Source organism: Haliotis rufescens, unplaced genomic scaffold (assembly GCF_023055435.1).
Source record: "Haliotis rufescens isolate VD_foot unplaced genomic scaffold, xgHalRufe1.0.p SCAF_13, whole genome shotgun sequence".
Classification (NCBI taxonomy): domain Eukaryota; kingdom Metazoa; phylum Mollusca; class Gastropoda; order Lepetellida; family Haliotidae; genus Haliotis; species Haliotis rufescens.
The window spans coordinates 27,379,764-27,402,189 of NW_025963813.1; the positions used below are offsets into that span (position 1 = coordinate 27,379,764).

General features: G+C 42.3%; 1 protein-coding gene across 1 annotated transcript in view; it reads right to left on the bottom strand.

The window, feature by feature from the left end:
* The window catches only part of LOC124152493 (nose resistant to fluoxetine protein 6-like), a 30,375-nt gene extending 14,767 nt beyond the window's left edge, over positions 1-15,608 (bottom strand). The window contains exons 1-4 of the mRNA XM_046525438.2: positions 14,820-15,608; positions 3,407-3,618; positions 2,052-2,142; positions 1,492-1,582 (exon numbers count right to left, since the gene is read on the bottom strand). Of these exons, the coding sequence (XP_046381394.2) occupies positions 1,492-1,582; positions 2,052-2,142; positions 3,407-3,618; positions 14,820-15,438 (1,013 nt within the window). The 5' untranslated portion in view covers positions 15,439-15,608. The remainder of the gene's footprint in view (positions 1-1,491; positions 1,583-2,051; positions 2,143-3,406; positions 3,619-14,819) is intronic.
* Positions 15,609-22,426: the final 6,818 nt, after the last annotated feature.

The following is a 22,426-nucleotide window of genomic DNA, read 5'->3' on the forward strand; positions in this document are numbered from 1 at the left end:
GTGAAAAGGGTTTGGCGATATGACGACGTATATGACAGCTACATCCATCGTGACTATCTGGGACTTGTAGGCTAGCAAGGTGAGTAAATGAACATTGTTTTGCACCCACGTCCGCAATATTCCAGATCTATTCTGGCGACATGCTGATAATCGAGTCTCGCCCTCGATACTCAATTGATGAACAACGGTCAACACCCTCGGGTTAGATCACATTGGGGAAGTCAACAAGGCGACATGCTGATCATCGAGTCTCGCCATCGATACTCAGTTGATGAACAACGATCAACACCCTCGGGTTAGATCACATTGGGGAAGTCAACAAGGCGACATGCTGATCATCGAGTCTCGCCATCGATACTCAGTTGATGAACAACGATCAACACCCTCGGGTTAGATCACATTGGGGAAGTCAACAAGGCGACATGCTGATCATCGAGTCTCGCCCTCGATACTCAGTTGATGAACAACGGTCAACACCCTCGGGTTAGATCACATTGGGGAAGTCAACAAGGCGACATGTAACCAACCGATCCTCATTTACGACAAGAATGGATCACTGTAGGCGGATTCTGACTCCCACAGTGAGACGGGTATGTGGATTGGAGGCGGGTTCTGACTCCCACAGTGAGACAAGTATGTGGGCCGGAGGCGGGTTCTGACTCCCACAGTGAGACGGGTATGAGGTTGGAGGCGGATTCTGACTCCCACAGTGAGACAAGTATGTGGGCTGGAGGCGGATTCTGACTCCCACAGTGGGACGGGTATGAGGTTGGAGGCAAATTCTGACTCCCACAGTGAGACAAGTATGTGGGCCGGAAGCGGGTTCTGACTCCCACAGTGAGACGGGTATGAGGTTGGAGGCGGATTCTGACTCCCACAGTGAGACAAGTATGTGGGCTGGAGGCGGGTTCTGACTCCCACAGTGAGACGGGTATGAGGTTGGAGGCGGATTCTGACTCCCACAGTGAGACAAGTATGTGGGCCGGAGGCGGGTTCTGACTCCCACAGTGAGACGGGTATGAGGTTGGAGGCGGATTCTGACTCCCACAGTGAGACAAGTATGTGGGCTGGAGGCGGGTTCTGACTCCCACAGTGAGACGGGTATGAGGTTGGAGGCGGATTCTGACTCCCACAGTGAGACAAGTATGTGGGCTGGAGGCGGGTTCTGACTCCCACAGTGGGACAAGTAGGGATTCTGGAGGCGGTTTCTGACTCCCCACAGTGAGACAAGTATGGGTTCTGGAGGCGGATTCTGACTCCCCACAGTGAGACAAGTATGGGTTCTGGAGGCGGTTTCTGACTCCCCACAGTGAGACAAGTATGGGTTCTGGGGACGGACTCTGACTCCGAATCCTTACAGAGGGACAAGCTATTGTCTGCCATGTATTCTCTGCCATGTATCCAACACTGGGCGACTGGTAATGTGCCAATCCATCCCCATCATTGGAATACGACCACAGGCACGACCACCATACTCAGACAAGTACTTACGCGGCGACGAGACCCGATGTATCCTTGGTGAGATCCCTTTCTTCGAAGCAGGTGACCGTGTGGGGAACAATACCTCTTCCTTTCATAACTCCTACAGAGAACAGAGCGACATCACAGCTGTTTCGCAGCATCAATAATACATCATAATGGTGCTTTGCTAGATCAAATATGTCATTAATAGTTCACCTGAGTGTCAAACTATGTCAAACATCTGAGCAATTTAATCGCTACATCTGATTTACACAAGTCAAACATCGTTATATTATACTTTCATATATTATACATTTGATCTGAGTCATCACTGTATCTAAGTTTGATTATTTGTTGTTTAACGCCAAATCGAGTCTGAAACAGACAATCCAGACTGAGTGATTGATATCAAGAGCATCGATCCACGCAATTGGAATACGATGACACGTATCAACCAAGGCAGCGAGCCTGACCACCCGATCCCGTTAGTCGCCTCGTCCGACAAACATAGTCGCCTTTTATGGCAAGCATGGGTTGCTGAAGACCCATTCTACACAGGATCTTCACGAGTCACTGTATCTAAGACGTACCTAAGTCAAACATCTGAGCGATGTCATTGCTGTGGCATGAATCCGGCACGCATATTCCCCAGGACAGGCTCAGAGCAACGCCACGTGTATCCTACATGAAAACAGAATCAGCACAGTGTGTCTAAACTAACATATCATTCAACATTTGACGATGCTGACAATCACTTTCCATCCACAACCACCGTCTTATCAACGAATGACAAGGGATTTACGGCAGTGCAGTTATCACAATTTACCGCAGTTTACAATTTACCGCAGTGTTATTACAATTTACCGCAGTATTACACTTTACCGCAGCTTACAATTTACCGCAGTGTTATTACAATTTACCGCAGTATTACACTTTACCGCAGTTTACAATTTACCGCAGTGTTATTACAATTTACCGCAGTATTACACTTTACCGCAGCTTACAATTTACCGCAGTGTTATTACAATTTACCGCAGTATTACACTTTACCGCAGTTTACAATTTACCGCAGTGTTATTACAATTTACCGCAGTATTACACTTTACCGCAGCTTACAATTTACCGCAGTGTTATTACATTTTACCGCAGTGTTATTACAATTTACCGCAGTATTACACTTTACCGCAGTTTACAATTTACCGCAGTATTATTACAATTTACCGCAGTATTACAATTTACCGCAGCTTACAATTTACCGCAGTGTTATTACAATTTACCGCAGTATTACACTTTACCGCAGTTTACAATTTACCGCAGTGTTATTACAATTTACCGCAGTATTACACTTTACCGCAGTTTACAATTTACCGCAGTGTTATTACAATTTACCGCAGTATTACACTTTACCGCAGTGTACAATTTACCGCAGTGTTATTACATTTTACCGCAGTGTTATTACATTTTACTACAGTGTTACTCTTTACCGCAGTTTTACAATTTACCGCAGTATAACACTTAACCGTAGTGTTGTTACATTTTACCGCAGTTTATTTCAATTTACGTCCTAACAACCACATGTCTTAAAGGTGCCGCCTGAAATGTTTACCTTCCATGTGTCGATATCTGGAACCTTTATCGATGTTTGCAGAATTATGAATATATTTCGAAATTCGGTTCGTTGATTCTTTATGACGTCATACGTACACCTTTAACCTATATTACCAGACAACGATTCACCCTAGCGACATCGCAATGTATGTGTGACGCGCTGTAATGAAGTCATGCATACTTGTTCCTGCCTTATTTGCGCTGAGTTAAAGATAACGTCAGTTGTGTATTTCGAAATGCTCAAGCACTTTGGAAGCAGAATTGTAATGGCATGCGTGGTACTGGACGTGTATATTTTGAGATAGCAAATCACTTGAAAACTTCAAACTTTACATACCACATTGAAACTTTTGATCAGCGCATCCGGAAGTCTGAACTGGGCTCTACAGAACTTTCCATTGAACTTGATAGGGGTCGTGAGTGTCCTGTTTCCCAGAATGACGCCCGCCGGCAGTCCCGCCTTGATGGACACACAGAGGTCATAGGACCCCACCCAGTAGAGAGAGCCCTTTGTTATTCCGCCGGTAGGTTTACCGAAGGCGTCGAACACTGTGAGAAGTAAAAGACAAAAATAAATTCAGGACATTGTTATCTTCGATTTGTAATGAAACATTTGCATCCCAAAGTCAAAAGTTATTGTCCTTATATGGACTGTTGTTTGTTACCATTCCCTCAGACATTGTTCTTTCTATGTGATATAATTCCATACACAGCAGTACAATTGTTTGACCGATCCTCTGTGTGTTTTGTTTGTCGCAAGAACTCCTGCCTTTGAGTATATATTTGTGATGACTGGGACTATAACTTCCAGAGACCAAAAAACTACCAAGATTCTTAAAAGCAGAAAGGTCAAAGTTAATATTGTTTAAATGTGTTTTTTCTGCGTCTGAGTAAATATTTGTGATGACGGGGACAATAACTCCAGAGACAGAGAAAACTACCAAGATTCTTAAAAGCAAAAAGACCATAGTAAATCATGTTTAAATGTGTGTGTGTTTTTTATTAGCGATGTCTCGGCTAAACGCTTCTTGGGTTGTTCACTAAACTGTCGGGCACAAAGTATACACCCATGTTTGATGCTGGTTAAAAATGAAAGACAAAGTATTTTATCAAGTGGACCAATCCGATCTCATCACTCTGACAGGGATGTATGGTAAAAGTGATGTATTTGATACGGGTATCATAGTTGTGTTTTTGGACCTCAGGTTTGCAATTTTTTGGCGACTGTTTTCAGCCTAGTAACGTTTTGAAAGCGTTTGTAATGTTTTAGTAAAATCCAGTTTTCAAGAGTATGCTTTCTTTTTCCCGCCTGTCTCTATAGGTATTGATCTTGTTTCTTTTTAATTTTGAATATATGAGGAATTTCAGTCCGTCGTGTCTGGCAGAACCATCCAACAAACACATATTCAAATCAAATTCAATCATTTTAGAGCTGTACAATAAAAAAAATGTTATGGATTCTGTCTCAGAGGTCTATGCTATGGCATGTTTTTGTGTTTGGAGTAGGCTGTGGCCCGATGCACCGAGAAGAGCGTCCGCCCAGAGAGCGGAAGGTCCGGGGTTCGAACCCGGCCGCGTCATAGCAAAAGACGTTAAAAGATGGTACTTGTTGTTACCCTGTCTGGCGCTCAGCATTTAGGGGCTAAAACAAGGACTGGTCGGCTCGGGGTCAGTATACTGTGTCCGAGTGGGGTATTCATGTTAAACTGTGGCATGGTATCTCAGTGAGCTAGCACTATAAAATCGGCATTAGACCGGACTAGCTATAACACACACACACACACACACACACACACACGCACACACGCACGCTCTCTCTCTCACACACACACACACACACACACACACACACACACACACACACACACACACACTCCATTTCCCTTGACACCTCCTGCATGGCGAGGTACAGCCAGTGTGTCAATAGAATGTCGCCTGCTTATTTATTGTGAAAATAAGACGTTAAACGAGGAAAATGTCAAATATAATTAATATTAGCCCTTATCTTATTTTGTGATAACCTTTGTCACACGGAATATAAGTTACGCCAAGGTTAATCTCTATGCCCTGCTTTGTGGTTGCAAGGTCAAATTCCAGACTAGCCAACAGGGTGCCCTGGATAATTGACACATGATTGAGGTCTTATATGTCGCTTGGAGCAATTCATCCCAAATAAATCAATAATTTAATTTGTTATATAATTTATCATTAGGAATATGAATTACGCCAAGATTAATCTATATATCCTGCTTTGTGATCGCAAGGTCAAATTCCAGACTAGCCTCCAGAGTGCCCTGGATAACTGACACATGAGTAAATGAGGTCTTGTACGCCGCTTTGAGCAATGCAACGCAAATAATTCTCAGTAATACCCAACTATCGTACCCATGATGAGAGTCGACCACATTTAACACTAGACTGTCCCCACCACTCAGTGTCCTCGCAAAGAGGCGTTTCTGGTGATATTGTACAGAAATTAATGACTTTGGATTATAACTTCAGACATTCCTTATTCAAAACCCCCAAAAGCCATAAATCAAAACGAATGTTTCAGTGGAAACATAACAAATATGTGAATATTTTACTCTACCACAGAGGGAAGGAGTTGCGTCCCTTGGGCACGCCAGAAACCTATGATTGTGAGTTCCAACCCCGGTTCGCCCTGATTATATTTCTAGGTTTGTCAGCACCATAACCGTGTTCGTGGGTTTCACTGAAGTGGTAAACGTCTGAGACCTGCATTACTTCGGGCTTTCCTCCCATATTAAGCTGACACGCCGCGATATAACTGGAATACTGTTAAAAAGCGGCGTTAAACCGAATTCACTCACTCACTCACTCTAGTTTAGATTCACGTGTTTCAGCGGGTCGTATCAAGTGGAGATAATTCCTGGAGATAGTGTTTCCTGGAGACGAAAGTGTGAGTGGGTTTTGTTCCCATGTCACGTGATAGTTGTTTTGAACACATTTGGGTTAGTTGTGTGTTGAAGGTACCTCAGTACACTTTGGCCGGGGTACAAGGAGGATAATGTAATTAATGTGTTCTAGTTCCCGGAGAGACCTGATAACAGATTCAACGTTTGCATTTCTACGGTTATTTTAACCTCTTCTTGTGGGCGACGGTACACGCGATTGTAGCGTGGGGGGATTTGTAAGACTCTTATCACAGCAGGTGGCTTTTGAAATAATACCGGTTTCGATTGGGAACTTCTCAACAAGGAAATATCTGGGTTGGTATTGGTGACTAAGAGTGGACTGGGGCGGGGATTGGTGTGTTGTGAGGTTACATTTGGGTGGGGCAGAACGAGGTACGATGTGGTGGAAAACAACTTGAATATGAAAATCAGGTTTCATTTGGGACGGGATGGGGTGGGGTGGGATAGGATGGAATGAGACATAGGGTCGATAGGTGGAGTGAGGTGGGGTGGGGTGTGGTGGGGTGTGGTGGAATGGGATGAGACATAGGGGCGATGGGATGAGTGAGGTGAGGTGGGGTGGGGTGGGGTGGGGTTGAATGGGATGGTGGGAAGGGATGGGACAGAGGGGCGATGGGTGGGGTTGGGTGAGGTGAGGTGGGGTGGGGTGAAGTGAGGTAGGGTGGAATGGGATGGGATGGGACAGAGGGGCGATGGATGGGATGGAGTGGGGTGGGAGGGGATGGGATGGGATGGGAAGGGGTGGGTGTGTGTGTTATAGGATGGGATGGGATGGACTTGGTTTGGGTTTGGGGTTGAGGTTTTTGATTGCCATGGGTTGAACTTGATGGAACTAAGCTTTAATAGTGAACAGACACACTTGCTTTGGCTCCTGTAGTGTGATCATGTCCTTGAACCTAAACATTCATATCTGGTATTGGCAGCGGTGAGAATGACTGGTAAAAATAATTCAATGATTAATGCACGTCGTTGCCAGGGGAGACTATACTTGTCAGATCTCACACAAACCTTCGCGTTGTGCTTCCAATGTATATCTATCAACCCGGTAAGATACAGGCTAACAATACGGGTATGGGTTTATAGGTGTAGATATTCGTAGTTAGTCAATATGCAATTGTTTGGTCCAGTCGTTTATTTCTCGAACCAGGGGACTAACACAGGTACAGATATCCTTGTTGGGCTGTACACACGTGCCGTCATTGTAGACTGATTATCCAGCAACAAATGGGTACCCGACAGGAGTTAAGTAAACTTAGAGAAATTGGATGAGTTTGGGTTTACCATACTTAGAACAGTACTTTAGTTATATCACGGCTAATATGGAAGTAGTGCCTGCAGGTCGTAAATGCTTACCACATTCGTAAAACCCACGACCACGGGTATGATATTTGTTTGTTTGTTTGTTTGTTGCAACCCATGCTTCATATAAAGCTCGCTAACTTGGTTGATACATGTTATCGAAGCCCAATTGCGTAGATCGATGCTCATGATGTTTAGTACTGGATTGCCTGGATCAGGCTCGATACCGCCGTCATATAACTGGAATATTTTTGTGTGCAGCGTTAAACAACACTAACAAAACTAACAAACTGTTCCAAATAGTTCACCCATTCGAAATGTCAACAACAAACGGTGCCCACCCCATGTAGGTATGTCGTGTTATTATCTTCGTTACCAAGCAAATATGGCTGAAACTAGAATTCCCCGAGGTCAAAGTTTGTCAGAGCAAAGTTCAGAAGTTTGCTGAGTAACACGCCCTCGCGGAGTGATTCGCGGATGAACACATGGTAGCTAACACGTCCTCGTCAGATGAACGGATTGGTTTGACTGATACACCCGCGTAACTATATTCTATGTGGATAGATTGCGTCATGTACTTATCACAAGGCGTTTTATAGCAGAGATTATCAATTATCAGTTTGCACCCAACGACGCCTGCGGCGGGGAGAATTTTTGAGAACAGATTTTTTTCAGCTACTGCTGAAACCATGCACCTGAATATATCTATTTTTTAAGAAAAACACATTGCAACAATGTAATTTTTGTGGCAAAAAATTTCGGGTTTTTTCGACAGTCTGAAGCAAACTTATTTTTTTCAGAAATTTGTTTTCCAGACAATTTTTTTTTTTTATCCAGATGTTGAACCTATATAAATATCTGGACGAATGGTATCTAATTAATTCCTGACACGTTTCGGATATTTTTGTAATCCTTACATATATATTGTTTAGAAATGGATAATAGAAGTTATTCTAAATGCTTGTTGGTGTTGGCACGTAGTGGAGCCGTTTTCACAGACACGTGTATATTAACTGTGAGCGTTAATTTAATTGTTATTTTTCAGGGTTTTAATAGATGAAAAGTGTGGGCGTCTTAGATTCTATATTTTGCTTGTGTCTTGTTTGAATTCAGAAGTATTTATCTAATACTATTTGCGTTGGTCATATCACTCTTCAATCATTTAACAAAAATTCACTTTTTAATGTACATTTATTAAGGCAATTCAGTCATAGTCCAATCCGCGTTTGGCAGTTACTGAATTCTAATGTATGAGACAAAAATTCAATAATTCCATATCTACGAACAGAGACAGATTTGTCTACGAAGCATGACGTCAGTAAGCGTTGGGATAGCTTAATGGTTGAAGCATTCTCTCGTAACGCCTAACCCCGGGTTTGATTCCCCGCTAGGTCTATTCTTACGGTGATATGGACAAAATATTTCCTAATGCGGCGTAAAACCATACGGACTATTTCAATAACTAATAACAACGAATGTATAATTTAATTTAATTTAATAAACCTCTGGAACTGAAGAAAAGGGAATGTTGTCAAGAAACATGGGTCAAAACATTTATATTAAACTTCTCGAAGGTGTCATTGTACAATGATAGCAATTATCTTAAACACCATTGCCAATATGTCCTTACAACTGAGTGTACCCTGTCAACAACATAACTCGCGCATGAAGAGGAACGTGTGAGAAGTCGCCATCACTATTGGACCAATAGATGGCTACATTTGATGGCTACAGTGTTTATTTACAGTTGTTATCTGAATAGACTTTGAACAGGTGCGCGTAAACATTCGTGTCGGGTAACTGTGACAACAGTCAACCAAGATATACATCTATTGTCCCAGTACGAGACATTCCGGTTGCTATTTACGGAAATGGCCGATGCGTGCCTTCTGATCACGTAGGCCGAATATCTCAGGCCACATGAGATCACCATCACAGATAACGGATCTGCCAACACCAGTTACACCCTGTACTCGACCCCGTGACACCTGGGTGTATATGAAAAAATAATATTTTCCTATGAAGTATGAACTGTTGGGTCGATGAGATAGCCCGGTTGTTAAAGCGTTCACTCATCACGCCAGAAGACCGTGTTCGTGTCCTCAAATGTTTTTGTTGTTGTTTGTTGTTTAACGCCGCACTCAGCAATATTCTAGCTATATGGCGACGGTCTTTAAATAGTCGAATCTGGACAAGACAATCCAGTGATTGACATCATGATTATCGATCTACGTACTTGGAATACGATGACATGCATCAACCAAGTCAGCGAGCCTGACCACCCGCTCCCGTTAGGCGCCTCTTACAAGCAAGGTTGCTGAAGACCTATTCTACCCCGGATGTTCTCGGTCTCTCCCCACAGGGTATAATGTGTGAGGCCCTGGCTTGTTGTATGTATATTGGATGACAAAAACATCAGCGTAAAACTAAACTCACTCAACTGAAGCTGTCTGCACAAGTAGTAGAAAGTGTGTTCATGCATACCATTAAATCTCTGATTTGATTCCATACAATGGTATAGATACTTCTGTCAGTTTGATCAAGTTCCACCTCACAAAACTGTTTTTGTTACATAATTATTTGTTGGCGTTTGCGAACGTGTTTTTGATTTTATGTGTATGTCATATACCAACTATTGCTAGTGTTGTTATTTCTCTGCTATTTCATCAATTACATAATTTTTGAAATATGGTTTAGTCATTAATTTAATTCATTTTTCCATTTTCCCATGTTCCTAAATATACAGAATTGATAATAATACATTCCGTATGTGTTTCTACAAAAACAAACTGAATTATGTTATACACATTTTCATAAAATATACAGAATTGATAACAATACTTTGTTTCTATACGTGTTTCTACAAAAACGAACTGAATTACGTTATACACATTTTGAAATATGTTTGTCATTAATTTAATTCATTTATCAATTTTCCTATGTTTTAAAGTATACAGAATTGATAATAATACTTTGTTTCTATACGTGTTTCTACAAAAACGAACTGAATTATGTTATACACATTTTGAAATATGTTTTTGTCATTAATTTAGTTTATGTTTCCATTTTCCCATGTTTCTAAATACACAAATTTGATTATAATATTTTCCACACGTGCTTCTACAAAAAACGAACTGAACAGAGGAAAAGGAACAAACTGACTGACGTATTAAATTCTGAAAACAAACAAACAACAGACACTATTAACAGCCACAGGTACATCACGAGTGGTGACGAAGAGCTGATAACCGCATTAGTCTCAGTTATTTGTGTTTAACACAACTTGGACTTTGAAAGTCGAGCGGGTTATGCGGTTTGTATTCATCACGCCTCCGCCTATACGACAACTGAATGTGCCAGCGTTGGTGAGTGAATGGTCGTTAATGCCGTACCCATCACCATTCCAACTTTATCTTGCAGGAACGACACCGTGGTCTAGTGGATAGAGCCTCTGCCCGGAGAGCGGGAAGTCTGTGATTCGATCCCCGGCCGCGTCAAAAGATGGTACTTGTTGTCACCCTGCCTGGCGCTCGTCATTAAATGGATACAATCAGCACCGGTCGGTTCGGAGTATACTTTATCTGATTTGGGAATGCATGTGAAGGTGAGGTGAAAAGGGGTTTAACGTGGCGTGCAACATTATTGCGTTTATATAGCGACGTGCGTGCATGTTTGTGTGGCTGCTTGTACTAGTCCGGACTATGGCCGATTTTATAGTGCTAGCCCACTGAGACACCATGCCGCAGTTTAACATGAATGCCCAACCCAGACACAGTATACTGACTCCGAGCCGACCAGTCCTTGTTTTAGCCCGAGCGCCAGACAGGGTTACAATAAGTTCCATCTTTTAACGTCTTTTGGTATGACGCGGCCGGGGTTCGAACCCCGGACCTTCCGCTCTCTGGGCGGACGCTCAACCACTCGACCACGGAGGCGGTCGTATACATGTGAAACTGCGGCAAGGAATCTCAGTAGAATGGCACTATAAAACCGTCGTAAGTCTGGACTAGTACAAACAACCACATTATAAGTGCAATAATCCTGAATGCGACATTAAATCCCATTTCACCTAATCTTACCTTTATTTTGGCGGCCCTATGTGGGGAATCGAACCTGGGTCTTCGGCGTGACGAGCAAACGCTTGAACGACAAGGCTACCCCAAACTATGAGGGTTTGGACAAAATCGACATTGGGACAGGTTGAACAGGGGTTAATACATGAGGACCGCCCAGTGACGTCGGAGTACAAGGACAGACAGACAACCAGCCCCTCATGCAGCTATGTTCGATCCTCACATACTGGCTGGAATGGGTGACTGGACACCAGGGGTGGTCGGGTAGCCTAGTGGTTAAAGCGTTCGCTCGTCACACCGAAGGCCCGGGTTTCATTCCCCACATGGGTACAATGTGTGAAGCCCATTTCTGGTGTCCCCCCGCCGTGATATTGCTGGAATATTGCTAAAAGAGTCGCAAAACCACACTCAGTAACTCATTCAGATACTTTGAAACATTTGTCCTAGTTTGTCAAGGAGACAATATTTATTTTAGCCAGTGTTTTTGGTAGGTGGGTTACTAGGTAACGAAGCGGTTAAAGCTTTTTGTCGCAACCCCGAAGGCCAGGGTCCAATTTATCACAAGGCAACACGTCACGATAAGGCTGAAATACTGCCGATGTGACGTTAAATATTAACTCACTCACTCATTCCCAAGGCTACAACGCGTAAGGCCCATGTCTGGTGTCCTCCGCCATCATGTCGATGAGCGGTGTAAAGCGTCACACATATGATCTTTGATTCGAAACAATGGACAGCGGATCCAGGCACAACTAAGGAACGAAACTCTGCATAGTGAAACATTCGGCATTTTAGATCACTGACGTATCTGTAATTCATGTTGTCATAGTAATGTTATTTACATATACAATGGCTTCGTTTTGGTCGGAAAGAACATTTCAATTCAAAACGTTTTCAGAAGAAAAGTTTGTCTCAATTATTTGTCGAAACAGGGTCTAGTTACATTAACATATATCAAACGAAAATTGTTAAACATTTTTTATTTCTTGTCATAGTAACTTCTATATGCAACCTCTGTAGATAACGGTAACATGAACACTCATTATTAACACCGCACACTATTGTCGCAGTGAGAAGTCTTCTGAGCCCACTTGCACAAAGCGATGTTAGCGCTAAGACTATTGTAGGCCTATGTTAAAGTATGGGAGTTACAATCATCTCAGCGCTAAGACTATTGCAGGCCTATGTTAAAGCATGGGAGTTACGATCATCTTAGCGCTAAAACTATTGTAGGCCCATGTTAAAGCATGGGAGTTACAATCATCTTAGTGCTAAGACCATTGCAGGCCTATGTTAAAGCATGGGAGTTACGATCATCTTAGCGCAAAGATGGCTTTGTGCAAATGGGCCCTGTTCAGATTCAAGAAAGAAACGTGCTGTCTCTTGCCAGGGTGACGGGAGGGTGAGTGATTGTGTGAGTGCTGTTTAACGCCACAACCAGCGACGTCCATGTTTAACCAATGCAGCCTGTACTAGATGAATGAGTTCAGACAGCATGCAAGTGGTTAATACCATGAGCGGTTATCCCTGCCGTAAGGATGAAACAATAAGTCAGGCCATACATTGTGACCCGATCCACATTCAGGCGGCGTTTCCGACACCACCTCAGGACAAATTCATCAGCGAGCGACATATCCCACCGTTCACTGGGACGAATATAAAACGGTTTTGATATAAATTCACTGAAGTCGCTTTTTGACGACAAGCTCTGTGTACTCCTATTTATCACAGGATGTGACATCTCGATTATGGATATATATAATGGGTTATGAATAATTTATAAACTCTCTTTATAATATTTTAATTGATAATCCAAAGGAGACTTGGTGCCGTATTCATTCAAATTCTTTGCATCTACAAGTTGAATTCAGTAAGTCAACGTGTATTCATTACTACACATCCTAAATACCCACTCAAAGCCAGAGTATCTTTGTTAATACGGTGCCAAACCATATGGTAAAGTTTGTAAGGAGAGTGGAAACGTCAGTGCATGGATTAAGGGTAATATGTACAGGGGGAGATGAACATCACAGAGTCCCTTTAAGGATGTTTCAGTGTTCGACACTAACACTGGTCCGCTGGTCCGAGTTTAGTATATTTTCTTAGGGGCCAGTAAAATGAAATAAATGGTGGTCCGTTGGTCTTGTGTTATTTTGGGGTTGATCAAAGTAATTTAGATTTGCACGACTTTTGAAATCAGTGATATGTCGACTATAAACTCAACAAGCAAAACCACTAACAAAATTGTGTGGTACTGTGGTTACTTTCTTGACAAATGTTTCTCAACAAATGTTGATTTCCTAAACTAACAAGAGTTTGCCACTAACGTGGCTATATCCCCCCCACCCCCATCCCTTCCCGAATTTATGACATAATTAAATCTAAACAAACCCTAACCTTTTTCTAACCGAGGTGGAACTTGTCATGTAAATTGTAAAAAAAAGAAGAGTTTGGAAGTCCATCTTGTTGCCATGGAAACGTAAAAAATAAAAAAATCTAAAATTTCTAAATAGCAAAAGGCACCAGTTCAGCATGTACCTGACAAACCTGCAAAGTTTCATAAAAAAAATATTGAACAGTTTGTGAGTAATGCTCCGGAAACGAACCCTACCCTCACAGAACCTAAGTCCATCTTGTTGCCATGGAAACGTAAAAAATAAACATTTCGAAAATTTCTTAATAGCAAAAGGCACCAGTTGATCTTGAGGAATTAGACACATGGTTGTTAAGTGTGCATGGATTACCCTTGTACGAGGGTTTGCATTAGGTAATGGCAAAGGTGAAACGTTATTTTCGCGAACACCTGGTGTTCTCTGATTGTCACCGCTATTTTTCCGTTTACGCCCAATGGAATCTGTTAAGGAGGATAATCTCTGGCGTGGACGTTTTATTTTAAATAATAACGTCAGAATAGAAACTGTGGTGCTTTCTATACCATGGATGGTTTATCTTAAAGTGGTTGTGTTGAATGGGACGTAAACAGGTAAATACCATTAATAACACTTTTATGCAGTTAACAGTTAACACTGCGACTGGTCTCCCTCCATGCCTCTATGGTAACGTGTGAATTTGGCGCAGCAGTTAAACAGTACGTCTCACTCAATAGAATGGACAGGGAACCTCTTCTTTTTTTCCATTTGAACAGTTAGATTAAATCATTTTCATCTTTAAAATACCTATATGGATAAAGGTAAAACTTAGACAATTCTCTTAATACAGTAAGACATGGTCTTGGATTAGGGCCGAACTTCTACTTACTGTTGAGAAGATCATCTTAATGCGGTGAACATCTTACTGGGCCCACTTGCACAAAGCGATCTTAGAGCTGCGACTCTTGTAAGCCTGTGTTAAAGTACCTATGGGAGTTACGAATCATATTAGCGCTACGATCGCTTTGTGAAAGTGGGCCCTGGTCTGGGATCACGGGAGAATGTATACTTACTGTTCAGCGCCCAGGGAATGAAGGTGTAGTTGAGGGCGTCTCTGGGTGGTATTTGAGCGCTGATCATGGCGTCCATGAAGTTCATCATGTCGTTGTAGCAGACATCAGTGATGGTGTCGTTGCTGGTCATGGGAAGAAAATGACGAGCAGAATTGCCGGTCAGGATTCTCCGGACAGTTCGGAGTTTATCGATTCTTTTCAAAATGGCGCCGCTCACCATCTGCTTTGCCTGTGGGTTGTCTTGGGTCATGTTATGAGCTTGGAGAAAGCCATACACATCAGTGATGTTGACTCGGTGGAGCTCGTCGGCCAGGATTTCCAGGATGCCAGCGGTTTCCGGAGACTGCAACAGTCCTGGTACCATATCCAGAACAAAGTTCATAAACATGCCAGATTTTGGGTCATTTCCCCCCAGCTTCAACAACGGCTGAGCAGCAGCGCTGATCTTGAGAAGTTTACGGAAAAGAACTGGGTGTTTATATAAAGCGTCTGCCACAAACAACGCCGTCTCATTCAGAGGTTGTTTGTCCGGGGTGTAACTGTTTGCCAAGTCGGCTTGCCCGGAAACATATGACAGAAACACGACCACCATAACAGCGAATAATGTGTAGCGAATCATGGCGAAAGTTCATCCAAATTCACACAATGTTTAATGTCCGCTCTAACTGATCCTTTCAAAGAAGTCTTTACATTTCAACCACAGGGCGTCGGAGGGATCTGATTTGGATAACACGAGCGATATTAAACGCGTCCGTCGCTACCAGTTGTCGCTAGCTTTGTGATAGGGAGAGTTCATAAGCAGGCAAGTATATCCGGGGTGCGCGACAACGTTCAGAGATAGACGATGCAGGAATGTCAACACCAATGGTATGCCAGCAGGACTTTGGAACCTGTTTGCAATGGCAACGTCATGCTATATATAGCATTTTTGTTATCTATGGTATAGTTTATAAGTAACATCCCTCGTGACACACTGGCAACCCGGGTATGACCCGGTACATTTACCGAAAATTGTAACTCGACTTAAAATTTTGTATTTTGGCCTTGGGTTGAGCCATTCCGAGTTTGTGAATACACAAGACAGTAAGCAATATGGTGACTGATGCAGACGTCTGGGCACCGTCAAGTGTAAACTCTATTTGGGTTGGGGGTGAGGTCAAAGTAACCGTCCATTATCCAATAGACAGATACACTGTGGTCTACGTTGTCTATTCGGCTGACCACAAAAAAATGTGGGATTGAGACTAGATATTTAGTATCGAGATTAGATATTGTTTCAGCTTCAGCCGCAAGACCAGATATATTTTGTTTGTTTAAGACTATGAGCTTAGTATAATGGTTGTACACAACTTGTTAACAACATGATGACGTCACTGATGTCCAGAACGCTGCCTTGGACATCTTCACTCAACAACGCGTGTGTCCATTATGGGCCTTGGTGGCCACTTGCTACCGCCGGGGGAGGACAGCAGTGTGGAACCGATGGCGTCAATGAAGTCGTCACATGTGGAGTGCCGGGTCAATGTCTAACCACGGTTATCGAGTAAACGTTACACGTATCATTGTATTTAACTTGTGACAATTTGGCGTTCTCAACTTCCGCATTCAACGTGCCGATGACCTGGTACCTCTCTTAGTTTAGTCGTGCCATTCACGTACTAAAGCATGCCATGTACCGTTGCATTTTAAAAAGTTTAAGATATTGTCTTATCAAATTAGTGCGCAAGATTTGAGAATCACAGATTATGAACATGACCATTCGTGCTTGCTGCACTAGATCTTGACATTCTCTTGCGAGTTTTGACATACAGAAACGAGCATTGGTTTTTGTATGTCTCAAGTATATATCGTTTCACATGAATGAGCTGGGGTGCCTGGCATTGTTCAGGTTGTACGTTTTGACAAAAGTGGTAAGTTAGTATAAATATAATATTCTAGCTATATGCCGGCGGTCTGTAAATAATCGAGTCTGGACCAGACAGCCAAGTGATTGACATCATGAGCAGCGATCCACGCAATTGGGATCGATGACATGCATCAACCAAGTCAGCGAGCCTGACCACCCGATCCCGTTAGTCGCCTCTTACGGCAAGCACAATCACCTTTTACGGCAAGCATGGGTTGCTGAAGACCTATTCTACCCCGGATCTTCCCGGGTCCATTATTGATGAACATTTTCATTTTTAAAAAGCCAATTGCCCCATAATTCCCCCCACTGTGATTAGGCACGGCCATTCGCAGAGCAAACGTGCGCCCCTGAGCCCTGATTGACATGTTTGTTGCATGGTTTTAACACTGATATAAATGATAAGGGTGGTGTCAAACTAAAACGACACACCCGCCTTTTTATAGACTTGTCAAGTCCAAACTTTGTACTGTTTATCTTGCCACCACCTTTCCACAACTTCTGCATGACTGTCTGAAGAAAGGTCAAAGTCTAGTATGTAAGCTATCTGTGTTCAAATGACTCATTTTATTGATATTAACGGTGTACATGTGGGGTTATATGTACTAAAGTTTTTATATTATTTCAGAATTCCTCGTGTGTGTCGATACTGCTGTCAATTTGTCCAGATTTGCCGGTTTTATAATACTAGACCACTGAAGCACCATGCTTGTTTAGCATTGATACCCCACTCAGACACCGATACTGACTCCGAGCCGACCAGTTCTTGTTTTATCCCCTTAAAGCCGAGCGCCAGGCAGCGCAACAACAAATACTTTCCCATAACATTTTTTTCTCTATAGTGGACACAATCAATAATTCCAACGCATGAAAATGCCACCAATACATCAACCTAACAGAATGGTGAGAATTTGCCGCTTTGTAAGCGAGATGACACAATGCATGACAGTAGCGCACAAATGGCAAGCATTAGGCGTTGTTAGGTGGGAACTAATGGGCTCAGTGAATCAGTGGGATTTCAAGGTTATGGAATTTGCTAAGGGACTACTCATTTGATATCGGGGGTTGGGGTGAGGGTGAGGGTGAGGGTGAGGGTGAGGGAGGGGTTGGGGTTGGGGTTGGGGTTGGGGTTGGGGTTGGGGTTGGGGTGGGAAGTGCTAGAAATTGCAAGAAAAAATAATTGTGCTTCTAATAAGAATCAAATTAATACATATCTGGTTGTGCAAAAGTAGCTGAAAAAATAGCCTGTCTCCATACAAAATGGCTACAGCCGGCATAAACTACGGCTGTAGGCCACTCCAAACGTGTTGATGGTCGATTTACTTGGGTGCATTATGCTGATGAGGTCTTGAAGCCAGTCTTGGTACACTTTACGCGTAGTACTGGTCAGTTTCAATTACAAAGGGATAACGCTCGCCAAAACACAGCTGCAGTTTATATGTAAATGGATTGTTTGAGAAATAGGAACATGGCCATCAGGACTGACCCCAACCCCATCTGTGGAAATAAATTGGGCATCTATTGTCAATCGTCTACTCATTGTCAACTAGTAGAATTGCGAGAAGAAACGCTCGAGTTAAAATGCAAAATATTTCTATTCTAACAATAGTACCAGTAAAGTATAAAATGGGGCTAATATCCAGCATGGTGGTAATAAAAATGATGCTGACATTCGAACCCACGATAACAGATTTCGAGGACGGCTAAGGGAAACAAGTCCGCGTTCGACAGCTAGACCACTCTATCTTGGCACAGGTGTATCCTGCCTCATGGCAGGGTGAGATTTTAATCCCTCCATGTTCACAAACGTAACCTACGAAAGCCTAATGGTGCCACCTTGGTAGCATCAGTTATTTGTTTTCTAGTAATTTAAATTATTATCTCGAAATTTCAAGTATTTTCTCGTTACTTCGATTATTTCTCGTTATTTCAATTGTTTTCTCGAAATTTCGAAACTTTGTAATAAACTTGAAAATAATCGAAGTAACGTGAAATACTCGAAATTTCGAGAAAATAATTGAAATTACTGGAAAATAAACTCGAAGCAACGAGAAAATAATTGAAATAACGAGTAAATAATTGAAGTAATGAGAAAAAAAATGGAAGTTTTTGTTTTCGTTCGACTCGATACATTGGGACAATACTTGTATGTGAAGCTATGACATGGCCTGACACACTGGGTGGACTGACAGAGTGTGTGTCACCCTCACGCACAACTACTGGACAGCCTCGTCATAGGACCGCCATGACTATCGTGAATAGTCCCGACAGCGGCGTAGTTAATTATCGCATTTTTTTTATTTAGAAAGGGCGCTGCGATTCGCTGTGCAGAGTTGCGTCCCTTGGGCACGCCAGAAACCTATGATAGTGGGTTCGAATCCCAGTTCGCCCCGATTATGTTTCAAGGTTTGCCAGTATCATACCCGTGCTCGTGGGTTTCATTAAAGTGGTAAACGTCTGAGACTTGCATCACTTCGGGCTTTCCTCCCACATTAAACTGACACGCCGTGATATAACTGGAATACTGTTCAGAGCGGTGTTAAACCCAACCAACTCACTCACTCTGGGTACAACGCCTGCAGGCAGATTGCTCAAGTGGAGAGTACCAGTTAAGATGAACTTTATACTGACTCAAGCCTGAACCCACAACACGTCGGTCAGCAACAACCATGTGGACAGATATCACTGGGGCTTCATGGTAATGTTAAGTGGGATATGTGAAGGCGTATTGTATGTCACGTGGGATACATAGGTGTAACGCCGTCAATAAAGGATGTATTACGACGGATATATGCAGGACTTGACGTGGAAGATAAAGTACACGACTTGACGCGGAAGATAAAGTACTGTATTTATAAGACTTGATGCGGAAGATAAAGTACTGTATATATAGGACTTGATGTGGAAGATAAAGTACTGCATTTATAGAACTTGATGCGGAAGATATAGTACTGTATTTATAGAACTTGATGCGAAAGAGAAAGAACTGTACTTATAGGACTTGGTGCGGAAGATAAAGTACTGTATTTATAGGACTTGATGCGGAAGATAAAGCAATGCATTTATAAGACTTGATGCGGAAGATAAAGTACTGTATTTATAGGACTTGATGCGGAAGATAACTTATTGTATATATAGGACTTGATGCGGAAGAGAAAGAACTGTACTTATAGGACTTGGTGCGGAAGATAAAGTACTGTATTTATAGGACTTGATGCGGAAGATAAAGTACTATATTTATAGGACTTGATGCGAAAGATAAAGCACTGTATTTATATGACTTGATGCGAAAGATAAAGCACTGCATTTATAGAACTTGAGGCGGAAGATAAAGTTCTGTATTTATAGGACTTGATGCGGAAGATAAAGCACTGTATTTATATGACTTGATGCGAAAGATAAAGCACTGCATTTATAAGACTTGATGCGGAAGATGAAGTACTATATTTATAGGACTTGATGCGAAAGATAAAGTTCTGTATTTATAGGACTTGATGCGTAAAATAAAGTACCGTATATATAGAACTTGATGCGGAAGATAAAGAACTGTATACATAAGACTTGATGCGGAAGATAAAGTACTGCATTTATAGAACTTGATGCGGAAGATAAAGTTCTGTCTATATAGGACTTGATGCGGAAGATAAAGTTCTGTCTATATATGACTTGATGCGGAAGATAAAGTTCTGTATATATAGAACTTGATGTGGAAGATAAAGAACTGTATTGCAGTGGGTCAGTGTGCTTTTTTTACATTCAGCCTTCCATCTTAGTCATCATGTGGGAAGGTCGTTTTACCTATTTCAGTTTTTAAACTGTTTTGAAAAAAAGAAAAACTTATAAAATCGATCTCAGCTTTCTAACTCTGAGTTTGGAAATAACGGAAATTATTACAGTCCGCCATGTTTAAACTTGATACATATGTACAACCTGAACGTGTTAACTGAGGATATGTCTCAATAGGGGGTTACGTCTCTGCGTACTGGAGTCCAAGGTCCAGCTGATGACAGAGCCGTTATCCAGCATACCGTCCTCGATGACGCGCCATGCACGTATTACAGACTGAGTAAACTATGCAGTGACCATCCCCACAAAGAAACAGAAACACACTCAACCTGTGTGTGTCGCATGCTTTGGTTACTTCGAAACCAGGAATTCAACGGCAGTTAGCTTCCTTGCATGTAAGATTTGTTCACTTGTTTGCTGTTTCACGTCGCACTCAGCTATATTACAGCAATATGACGGCGGTCTGTAAATGATCGAGTCTGGACCAGACATTCCAGTGATTGACATCATGAGCATCGATCTACGCAATTGTGATACGATGAAATGCATGAACCTTGTCAGCGAGCCGGACCACCCGATCCCGTTTGTCGCCTCTTACGGCAATTTTATCCCGGGCCTTCACCGGCTACGTACAATTAAGAATTGTATGCCAACCAGATGCCGGGTATGTCGAAGGGGAGTATAGCAAATAATCGGGTATGGCGAATAGTAGGGTATAGCGAATAGCCATGTCATACTCGAATACTCGGATATAGCAAATAGCCGATATAGTGAATAGTCGGATATCGCGGATAGCGCGGTATAGTGAATAGACGGATATAGCAAATAGTCTGGTATAGCGAATAATCGGATATAGTGAATAGTTGGGTATAGTAAACCAAATACCAATTTCCCCACACGTGCAGTTTAACGTTACTGGTCAACTTCCGGCATTGTGAACTGATCGTTATCCGGAGTTGTCTCCCCTAAGCAAATACAAAACCAGCGACTTATCCAGTCAACTGTGTCGCATGAACACTGCTCGGTAGTTATAACATGGTTTTGTTATGGGATAATTTTCCTTTATTAGTGCACGGGTGAGTGTTGTTTAACGCCGCTTTTAGCAATGGTCCAGAAGTATCACGGCAGGGACCCCAGAAATTGGCTTCACACAATGTACCATGTGGCCTTAGACTACTCTACTGCCCTATCCCCTTGTTGAACTGCTAGAGAATACATGGCCGTTTTCTGACAAGGTGACTAAGTAGAAATGTATGAGACATAACAAAAATAAGAATCAATCCATCTCAGGGTGCACATGTTTGGTTCAATCCGACGATTTGTTATTTATTCACTGATGAAGTACTGCATATGTCTGAACTCAAATCTTGACATAAAAGGCGACTTTGCTTGTCGTAAGAGGCAACTAAAGGGATCGGGTGGTCAGGCTCGCTGATTTGGTTGAAGCATGTCATCGTATCCCAATTGCGTGGGTCGATGCTCATGATATCAATCACTGGATTGTCTGGTCCCGACTCGATTATTTACAGACCGTCGTCATATAGCTGGAATATTGCTGAGTGCGGCGTAAAACAACAAACAAACCAAACCAAACTGAACTCAAATCGATAATTCCTCTGAGTGAATAACGCTTATCTGTATAAAAATAGGAGATTTGAGAGAAATTGCTTTTCAGTGTCAAATACAATATTTACCTCGTAGTATGATAAGTAGGGTATTATCATTCGTTCACCAGACATAAAAATATCTCCATTATCTGTCTACATGTAGCCCTTCAACTCTCAGGACCGAACTCAGAGTGCATTATTTCTTTTTTTTAAAGATTACGCTGTCACGGCTGAACATGTAGTCAATAGCGCAATAAGTCAGGTTCACTTGTCCTGGTTCGAATCTACAACCCTACTGGTAAGGCCAG